The following is an 11448-nucleotide window of genomic DNA, read 5'->3' as shown; positions in this document are numbered from 1 at the left end:
TAAATGTGACATAAAAGCTAAGCACAGAGGAGTTGGAGAAAGGCTCAGGAGCTAAGAGAACTTCAAACTTTTAGAAGACCAAGCCAGTGAATCTAGCTCCAAGGGTATCTGTGTCCCCTCACACCTCTTCTGCCCTCCTTGGTACCTGAAGACATGTGCATACACCCTCATACAGATGCACACATACACATAACTTAAATTTTTAAATCTTTTTTTTTTTTTTGGAAGTTAGATAGAAACAAAACAACAAAACAGAAAAGGGTATGAGAAAAGTTACGAGTTATTACTATAATTAACTTCATAATTTTTAGAGGATAAGTAAGACACTGGCAAGCACTTACCTTCTTTTACTCTTCTTTTTAAATTTTTTTATTAATTTATTCTTGTTACATCTCAATGGCTATCCCATCCCTTGTATCCTCCCATTCTTCCCTCCCTCCTCTTTTCCCCTTATTCCCCTCCCCTATGACTGTTCCTGAGGGGGATTTCCTCCCCCTGTATATATATGCTCATAGGGTATCAAGTCTCTTCTTGGTAACCTTCTTTTTTACTCTTAATGGAATTTACCCACAAGGGTAGAGGAGGAAGCACCTCAGAGAGCTTACTTTGCATGGTGCCATGGAGTCATCACTGCACTAGGCTTCCATCAACTCACCCGCGTTTGAGGCTGTGCACGTCTCTGTCCTTGCCTTTATCCTTCTCCTTTTCTCTCTTCTCTTTGTCCCGGGCTTTACGTCGGTCTCTGTCCCTGGACCTACTGCGAGTTCTTCTGTGACTGGATCTTTCACTGCTTCGACTATGGGAGCGTGGACGAGGTCTCGATCTGGACCTACAACGAACCGGTTTTATTAAATACATTTAGTCTGCTTTGAATTTAAAATGCAATTGACGTAAATTACTTGAGAGTACTTAGTTTCAATTCTAGACCTCAACATTAGTTGTACAAAGTAAGTATATAAATGATCCCCTACACATAATCACTCTCTTAAAATTAAATGAAAATATATAGATGGCATCAATTTTGAAGGAATTAAAGCTCAGTCTAAATGTTAGAAAAGGAGAAAATTTGAGATACAAATAATAGGATAAAAGAGTATCATGTAAGCTGAGTAAGAAGAATATAACCTTAATACTAAAATTAGTAATACTACCTGTCTACAGTGTTAATTTGAAGCATCTCCAGGTGTGTGGATGGAGGAGACAGAGAAAAAACAGAAATGTGTGATTATAGATAAATTAATTTCACTAATCATTTACTTTATGTACAACATATGACTTTAGATAAAACATGCTGTGTGCCTAAAACTTATAATAGAACTAATTTCATGATAAGCAAACAATGCTAGAAGATAAGAAGATGGCTCTGGGAATAAAGTGCTGGTTGTGAAAACATGAGGACCTAATTCAGACCCTGCCACACACCCGAAGAGCTGGGCATGGTTGCCAGCATCTGTAACTTCAGCACTGAGCGTAGAGACAGGGAGATTGTGTCAGATTCTAAGGACCTGCTTGCTAGTGGGTTTAGCCAAGGTGGTGAACTCCAAAATCAGTGAGGGACTAGCTCTCAAAAACTAAGGTGGGAAAGTGACTGAGGAAGACATTCTAACACCAACTTCCAGCCTCCACACACGGTTACACAGGTGAGTGTGCTGCCCCCCACGCACAGTGTTAGCAAGTAAAATCTTTGCTGTTTGCTTTGTTGTTGTTGGATCTTTTCATAATTGAGGCTCCTCCCTGTGTTACTCAGACTGCTCCTGACTTTCTAAGCACTAGCAGGCACATGCCTCAGCCTCCTGAGATGCAGAACTACAGATAAACAGCATCATATTTAGCAACACAAAAAAGTCTGAAATGTTCAAATAAAGTTTTAAGTCTCTCAAGTAATATAACAAATCAAATGTATTTAATATCTAGAAAAAGGGATTTCGTTTTCCTTGGAATTCCTTTTATCTATTCACTATCATTTCTATTTTCTCATTGTGTCAGTAAGACCATTTACCCACTCTAAGCCAGTGAATCATATAAAATGAGTCATTTTATTTGGTATAATACTTTATGTGCTAACACATAATGAATTCAGGTCCTGGCCAGAGTACTGACAGGACATCCTCTAGTAGACTTATAAGCCTACAGATAAGTAAAAGAACTTCATTAAGGCACAGGAGAGAGTGGCCAAAAGCAAGACTTTGCTGGGGGTAGGGTGGGGAGGACACAAATTCTTGAAAAAGTAAACAGGAATGAGAAAGTTACAGTTTTATAAGCTTCCATTCTTCAGATAAACCCAAGACTGTGCACCCAGAACAGATGAACTCCAACAGAAAAAAAAATTCTGATTAGAAAAATCAAAGACCATCTGACAACCACGACAATAAAAGGTGAATCCTGAAAGAAAAAGTTAAGGGTGATATCCAAAAATTCTAGGTAAGTGCTCTACCACTGAGCTACCTACCCAGCTTTGTGATATTCACACACGTTATACGTAAACTGTTTTCAAAGCTCTGGCTAAATCATAAATCATCTTAACAACATCAGTTTCTAAAGAGCTAAGAATGAAAGCATGAAACCAAAATATCAGCTATCCCCATAAGCAGAAGACCTCCACAGCCTCAGACCTAGTTAACATCCTGCTAAAACAAAGGCTGAGATCATATTACTGTGGAGAATACAATAGTATTACCAGTGTGCTATTCATCATGCCCAGGATAGGATTTTTTGTTTTGTTTTGTTTTTTGTATGCCTTGTATACAAACAAAGCTATAAAATATGCACCAAGTATGCCAAACAAAGCTAGAGCTATCACAATATCTGAGTTTAAGACACAGCCACACTATACAGTAAGAGTCAGTAACACAGTGTGAGGTCTGAATAACAACAGCTATTCAGATGAATGGAGTGCAATACTGATCCCTGAAATTAGCCATCTGCAGGTCAAATAATTCTTGACAAAAGTACTGAAATATATACTGAAGAATGGAGAAAGCCTTCCAATAAAGGGTAGTGCGAGAAAAGCAGACATCTAAACACAGTGGATTAAAACATGATGCCATCTCTTATCCTGCACAAAATTCAATTTGAAATGAATCAAAGAACTAAATAGTAACATTGAAATTATTAGAGAAAAACAGGGAACTCTTCAAGACATTGGTATGTAAATTCATATTTTAAACATGACACTAATGCATAGATGAAATAAAAATATAGAATTATATATTAACAAATATATATTAATATATAGATATCAACAATTGGGTTTGCATATAATTTATATGTTAACTGGCATATAATACGCATATAATATATAGAAATATGCATGCTAACCAAAAAAATTTTAAAGATAGATAAGCTATTTTAAACTCTAAAAATGCTTTACAAGCTTTGTATTTTGAACAAATATCTAATAATTTATTGTAATTTGCTTATTTTTCCTCTAAGAACACAGTTGGGAAAAATATATAGCCACCAATAGTTTACATTGTGAGTTATAGCTGGTGTACATTTTGTCAAAATCAATTTTTACTGTATTCCAAACTAAATATGCATGTTAGCAATGTACTCAAAATTAGATAATACTAAGTTAAAAATAAAGACTTCTTGAAACAATGGTTTTCTCAAATAAGTTATTTCTTTTCTGAGGACCTATTTCCTCATATGCAAAATGAAAGTACCGCCAACTACCTTAAGGTACTATTTACCTAGATAAATCGTGCATTAACAGCCACGTAAGTCAGGAAAAGCGAGGCAATGAGAAGGCAGTAACTGAGGGCGCACTAATAGGAATTTGTAACCCTGAGCCAGAAGCCTATGAAATATGTTTCTCTTGTGCCATAGCTAATGCCATAAAACAGTAATCTGGTCAGGAAGTGGTGGCACTCGCTAATCCCAGCACTAAGGAGGCAGAGGCAGATGGATCTCTGTGATTTTGACTCTAGTCTGATGTACAGAATTGGCTCAAGGACAGCCAATGCTACCCTGTCTCAAAAAAAACCAAAAAAGAAGAAAAACAAATAAAAACATGCAAACAAACAAACAAAAAACACTATTCAGATTTTGAACCTTTAAGATGTTAAATTTAACATACAGCTTACCCAAATTTCAGTGTATTTCTATTATACATGAAAGCAAATAACAACCTGAAGTGGGAAACAAACAAAAAACAATCATGCCTTCTCCATAGGTGATCCTCAGTAACAAAATAAATGACTGTCATGTTGGCTTTCAAGACAAAGACTCTATCCCCTATCACCCAACAAGGCAAGCCTACTGAGAACAAACAGACCTGGGAGCTAAGGCAGTATCCAAGGAAAACAAGGCTCAACTGACACTGCCCCTAGACAAACAGATCACTGGAACAATGCTAGAATTTGTGATTAGCAAAGTATTTTATTTTATCCAAGTCTTCCCTCACTACTTTCCTTCTCAGTCGCTACTCTCTTTTTTTTTGCATTTTTTTTATTAATTTATTCTTGTTACATCTCAATGTTTATCCCATCCCTTGTATCCTCCCATTCCTCCCCCCCCCCCATTTTCCCATTATTCCCCTCCCCTATGACTGTTCCTGAGGGGGATTACCTCCCCCTATATATTCTCATAGGGTATCAAGTCTCTTCTTGGCTACTTGCTGTCCTTCCTCTGAGTGCCACCAGGTCTCCCCCTCCAGGGGACATGGTCAAATGTGAGGCACCAGAGTACGTGAGAAAGTCGTATCACACTCTCCACTCAACTGTGGAGAATATGCTACTCTCAATTTACCCTGTCAATTAAGAAAATTCAGTCAGCTTCGAAGCTATCTTGTGGTTTCCTCTGACGTAAACACTTTTGTAGAAAACATGCCTGCAGTTCTTCAAACTTGTATTTTCGGTTGTGAGCCTAGCCTTTAACGGCTAGGCCATCTCTCTAGGCCCAGTTCTTCAAACTTATCTTCCTCATTATTCCTCAAATATACTCAAGAAATTCATGTCATTCTAGAATATTCTCCTAACAATGTTGTTAGTGTAATATACTAAACTAAGGTGGCAAAAGCACATCTATACATTAAGGTATCCATTACATCAAATTAAATAAAATAATACATTTTTTAAAACCACACTGTACAATGCTACAGGATCTTCTTCCTTTCATTATCTTTATCCTCATACTACGGGCCTCTTAAACTTGCTTATTATCTTTACATAATAAAGATACTCCAAAGAAATATCCACAGAAGAAAAGGTAACAAATGAAAAACTACAGGAAGTGTAAAATTATAAAACACAGTTTTAAACAACCATAAAAATCATACACAGATTTTAAAAGAATTAAGCTGAAAACAAAATAAAATGGATTAAGCTAATGACTTTTTGGTTATCACAAGATTTATATCTTAGATATATGATCAATTGTTTGCATTTATGTAGCTTTACTAACAAATCTGAAGAGTCTCATCAAGAAAAAATAATAGATCAGAATAAAAAGATATCCTACTCTGACCAAACAAAGAAAAAGGAAACTATATTAACACTTAAGATGTTATTTGTCCCCAGTTCCTTAAATAAGTATGTTTCTGATAAATCACTCTAGAAGTCTCTGGAGTACAAAAGCCAATATGGAGATGTATTATAAGCAAAGAACCATTTGGTAAAAAATGTGGGACTCTAGAACACACAATATATAAGCAATAAATAGACAGCAAGATGTCCTATTATACCAGATAAATGCTTTCAATATCTACAGAATAAGAAGAATAACCATAACATCTCTACATAAAATGAATTACTGCCCTCAAAAGCCAATTTTTCAAGTTTAATTGGCTAATAAGTTCTAAACACATGTAATCAAAACAGATACCTTAATATTTTGTCTTTCAAAAATAGCTTCAGTACTTCAAACAGTCCTTAAGTTGAGTGCTACAAATAAAAATAACATTTACTATAAAATAAAAAATTATAATTCCAATTAAATAATTGCATTTTAAATAAAACCTAGCATAGATTTCATGTCAGGATGACACTATAAAAATGTGCATTCCCTGCCAAAACCTAATTGAAGTCCTAACAAGGGGAATTTTTAAGATGTACACTCTGTACACTGTGAGAAAAGAGATGTCCATTGGTGGGTTAGTGGTAAAGAAAAACTAGAAAACATAATGCCAAAACTCAAACCTTACAAAACCAACATTACATCAAGGGATGTGAAAACCCACTACCCTAGTAAATTCTGATTGTCTACCTACTTTGAGAATCACCTCAGAGATCAGTGATGCATGTGTAGCTCTGGATCTGGAAGCACATTTGCAGAAGGATTAACTCAGGAGGGAAGACTGGCCTAAATCTCAGGGCATAACCAGGGGATACCAAATACAAAGAGGAAGGAGAGGCAGCTTTCAGGGGGCGCTTCCTTCCCCAACCTCCTGGCTGTGGTGTTACCGCCACTCTGCTCTGCCATGCCTTCCCTGAAAGGCTGTAGTGAGACCTCTGAAACCATGAGTCACTAAAAAGGAAAAAGAATCAACCTGGCATCAGCCTTCTCCACTAAAAAGTGCACAGCAAAACAATGGCTTTGATTTTCCTGAAGAGCTCAAAGGAGAAGAAATGTGAGCCATAATTTAACAAATAGCAAACTGCCCTTTGAAAACAGACTATAAATAAAATAAGATAAATATTGCTAGTCCCTAACAAGTCAAGGTTACACTACAATTTCTGGATCATTCAAACTATAATTAAAGAATGCAAATTTAAAAGCTCAGAGATAATTAGATAAAACTAATCTAAAAGAATAAAGTAAAAAGTGGAGAAAATGCCAATGGACAGAGAATAAAGACTAAGATAGTAGACTTAAATTTAAGTATGTTAGTAATAAGCATATCAGTAGTAAGCATAATTCAACTAAGTAATACAAACAAAAATTAAAACAGAATGAGACTGAAAAAGCAAAACTACAGACAACTTTCACAATGAAACTAAATAGTAAAATCAAAGAAAGGTTTAGTATGGGAAAATATTATGCAGACATAAGCAAAAAGAAATCTCCTGAACTGTGCCAGCATACGATAAAGCAGGATCATAGAGAGAGAGAGGTCATCACTTCATGATGGCAAGCTCAACCCACAACAAAAGAATACAAAGTCTGAATTTGTAACATGTAATATCACAGCCAGTAAACATAAAAAGTAACACTAAAAATCTTAAAGGCAGAATTTTAAGAGTACGTTTGAGTGTGAGTTCTAGGCAACTGACAAAATGAGCAATAAGGAAAGAGAAAGGACCTGAATATTTTATGAATTTTATGATTTTCTGGTTCTTGAGAACTGTACATCCCTGATGATATTGTAGGTCACAAGCACCATCTCCGTGCACTTAAAACACAGACATGCTTTACTGGAAAAGAATTAAAAAGAAAACAGAAGACAGCAGAGCTTCCAAAGGCTTGAAAATTAACTAATACATGTTTATATAACTCATAGGAAAAAAGGTAATCACAGTGAATATTTTAAATATAAGTGAAAATGAAAATATGACATTTCAATATACAGGATATAGTTACAGCTAAAGTAAAGTTAGAGGAAAAATTATACAACTAAATCCACATGTAAGAGAATAGTATGAAAGTAGGTTAAGCACCCATCTTGAGAAGTTAGGAAAAGGACAGAAAATTGAACTCAAAATAGGAGAGAAAGGAAAGAAAAGACCAAAATAAAAGAAAACAAGATTAAGAAAGACAAAAGCTGGTTCTTCGAAATGATTAACTAAGTTGGCTAAACTCTCAGTGGAAATGATAGAGAAAACACAAAAACAGTGAAATAATAAGTACTGCCATTAAATGAAAGTACAAAAAGTAGGGGGGAAAAAAGTGTTTTAAAGACCAATGATACTGGATAGTAAGGCGTTCAATGTGTACACCTGAGGACCTGAGGTTCAATTCCCAGAACTAACAGAAAAAAAGGTCAGGCATGAGCTGGAGAGATGGCTCTATCTACTAAGAGTACTTGCTCTTCCAGAGACTGTACCACCCATGTCAGAAGGCTCATAACCGTCACTCCAGCTCCAGAAGCATCTGGTGCCTCCAGCCTCTGCAGGTATTCACTGTGTATGCATGCATGCGCAAACACACACACACACACACACACACACACACACACAGAGTCAGTGTCTGTCTGTCTCTCTCTGTCTGTCTCTGTCTCTGTCTCTCTCTGAAAAATAATAATAACTTAAAAAAGAAGCCAGATGTGATAGCACACAGCACTGGGAAGGCAGAGGCAAAAGGATCCCAGGTTTCTGACCAGCCAATCTAGCCAAATCAGGGAGCTCTACTTTCAGTGAGACCTGGCCTCAACAATTTGGTGGGGTGTAACCTAGGATGACACTTAATACTGATCTCTGGCCTCCGGATGTACATACAAAAACACACACAAAACAAAGCAACTGTTTCAGCCAGACAGTACCAGACTAAGATGCCCACAAAAAAATAAATATACTAAAGGAACTTTGGAGTATCCCTATTTCTTCCAGCCTTTGTTTCCAGACCACAAGGCAGGAAGCAAAAACTCAAAACGTGGAGGCCTTCTAAGTTAAGGACTCTGGAGCCTTAAAGAAGGACCCAATAGCAAGACTTTGCAAGGTGTTGTACCAACCAGGAGGAAAGGAAACTCTGCAGTAAGGGTCACCTGATGTCTTCTAGTCTGTAAATACATGTGGTAAAATGCTACGGGATGAAAATAGAATGGAAAGCAATGAAATCCCCAAATACCAATGTGGAAGAGAAACAGTGTTCCCACTCACCGTATTAAAGAGAGTTCTCACATAGGACATCAGTGCTAGAGCAGCAACACTGGAGCTGAATTCATCATAGAGTAAATGTTTTAACCAAGCAAGAAAGCAAGACTTGAGATTGTAAAATATAACTACAGGATAACAATAAATCACAGCTACAAAAAGGTTCCTTAGATTATGTGTCATTTTAATGAATGCCTAATGTTTTCAAATATGAAGGTTAAACAGGTAAAACTTTATTAATAAGTCTCCTATTTGAAATTCACCACAAAAATCATAATGGAGGTGGGCAACGTGGTCCTGGGCTCAAAGCTCAACACCAGAAAGAAAGATGGAGGGAGGAAGGAAAAAGACAACTGAAAAAGAAATAAATCATGATGGCTAATATTTCAGCCCAAACCACATAAATCTATTCAGAAAGAACCCCAAATAGGTCAAATATCCACAGCAGCAGCAATTATCCTCTGGTAGGTAAACACACACACACACACACACACACACACACACACACACACACACACACACAGAACTCAAATAAGACAAATGCAACTTATTTTCAGCACTTGTTATTTGCTGACCTTTATCTACCTTAAAGAAACATATTTCATCAACAGGTTTCCCTAATATTTGAATCTCTATGACTAACATTACCTATTTTCACCAAGAGGAGAAGCTCCAATGTCTATGTGGTATAAATCAAGTGTGTAAATAGCATTTTTCCGTGTGTTGCTATGTAATTCCCTACTAATAGGTCAATAAAAAACTATGCATTAAAATTCCACACATCTTTATTAAGCCTATTTTTCAAATCAACATTTACTATTATCAGAATTCAAATCTAATAAAAATCAAAACCATTTTTATGTACTGTAATAGCTAATGCTTTAAAATATGCATAATGATATGAATGTTTAGTCTAGTTCTTGTTTAGCCAGGGGCCAGGGCCTGTGGTCTCTGCCATAATGCATAGTTTTTTAAGAAATAGGTCAGCTGTGCTCATGTTACTGTCTACTTCCAAGTACTTAAATAGAGGTTGCTATCACCTCTTTTTTAGGTGTTTAGAAGATGAACCACACTCTCATATTAGGGACAGTTGATTGTTTTGTTTTTATTTGGTTTGGGGAAAACTGAACTCTGAAATAGTCAAAGATCACAGAAAATCTATGATAAAACTGAAATTTGAAAGCAGGTCTGTCCATATCCTGTTAATTACTGCACGGTGTCTGTGAGATCTACTGTGGTATTACTTTAAATTAAAAATACACAAGATAAACTAAGATACCTAAGATATAATACATAAGACACAATACAGACTCATTTCTCAAATATTACCAGAAGATTTAACCTTCCTTTTTACAGACAGGCCCATTTAGTAAGTATTGGAATTCTCAAATACCAAATTCCTGATCCTATTCTCCAGTTTCCACTTATTTTTTATATATAATTTTTTATTAATTATTTTTCTTATTTTTTACATATACATTTATATTATTACACATATACACAATAAACTACCTATAGCAAAAAGAACCATGAAAAAATCAGGAATTATATAAATGTTACATTCTTAGTGTTTTGGCTATTTGTATTTGGCAGCTTTAAAAGAAACATCTTTCCTATCTTGGTGTGTCTAAAATACAGAATGTAAATCAATATCTATCATATCTCGTCATTATCAATTTAAATCCAAGATGGCGGCGCTGATCACACACTGCAACTGATCAGCAGGACAACCAGGACTGCACAGCGACCTAAAGACCAAGCTGAGATCTACACAACACCAGTGCTGCTGAGTCCCAGGTGAGGGGGATCCACATTGTGTGGAGGATGGGTGGGTCCGACCGGTGGCCACCCAGCTTACCCACGGAAAAATCCTGGGGGACAACCCACATTAGCCGCCATCTTAAGAAAGACTGGGACATCCGTGCAGCTTTGGGCTCTCACTGCCAGTCTGCTTACGGGGATCTGGGACAAAGAGCAGACAGGCAGAGCTGAGTCCCGGCACGCGACACAGTCCACATCAGCTGCCATCCCAAGAAAGAGTGCGGGGCACCCAAGCACCTTTGGGCTCTGTTCTCTGTCTCCACTTTTAAGGAAAGATGCTAAAGGGTAGATCTGGGAAGAAAGAGAAAACACAGAATGCTAGTGCTTTCCTCACTAAAAACACATAACCCACCCACTCAGCCAAAGGTTAAGTCATTTAGTCAAGTTCAAAGATCTTCAAAGACTTCTTAGATCCGGATAAGCCCATATGTTACCAAAATTCTGTGAAAAAGCTATTACTTTTCAATCTGCTTCTCATGTTTAAGATACAGGACACACAGATGCTTGGCATCACTCATCAGTCTTCCTAAAATTTCACACTAGCTAATCAAGGTCCACCAATAACTTTCCTACCAAAACCCCCTAGAAGCCTTTATTGTATCAGTGCCTAGCTTGCCTGTTAAATCTGAAAGTAACCATAAAAGACCTTTCAGTTACTGTACAATACGTGTTAATTTGCTAATTTCTTCACAGGTAATCAATTAAAATGTAAAATATTGAATAAAATTAGTTGCACTAAATTTAACAGCTGCTCCATAAGCATAATTAGTTTCACAAGGGCCATATGTACTCTGAACAGAGAAAGAGTTGAAACAAATAGACAGATTTTAAACAAGTTTGAGAAAATCTGCATTTAATTAGCAGGTGGGCACTACAACTG

The 11448-nt window shown here is 36.5% G+C and overlaps 1 protein-coding gene across 1 annotated transcript in view; it reads right to left on the bottom strand.

Annotated features, from left to right (window-relative positions):
* Nucleotides 1–646: 646 nt before the first annotated feature.
* Nucleotides 647–11448, bottom strand: part of Rsrc1 (arginine and serine rich coiled-coil 1) — a 70579-nt gene continuing 59777 nt past the window's right edge. Inside the window, exon 2 of the mRNA XM_051157274.1 lies at nucleotides 647–829. Coding sequence (XP_051013231.1) covers nucleotides 652–829 — 178 coding nt within the window. The 3' untranslated portion in view covers nucleotides 647–651. The remainder of the gene's footprint in view (nucleotides 830–11448) is intronic.

This window comes from Acomys russatus, chromosome 15, assembly GCF_903995435.1.
Source record: "Acomys russatus chromosome 15, mAcoRus1.1, whole genome shotgun sequence".
NCBI classification, from domain to species: Eukaryota; Metazoa; Chordata; class Mammalia; order Rodentia; family Muridae; genus Acomys; species Acomys russatus.
This window is presented reverse-complemented; position numbering and strand designations above follow the sequence as displayed.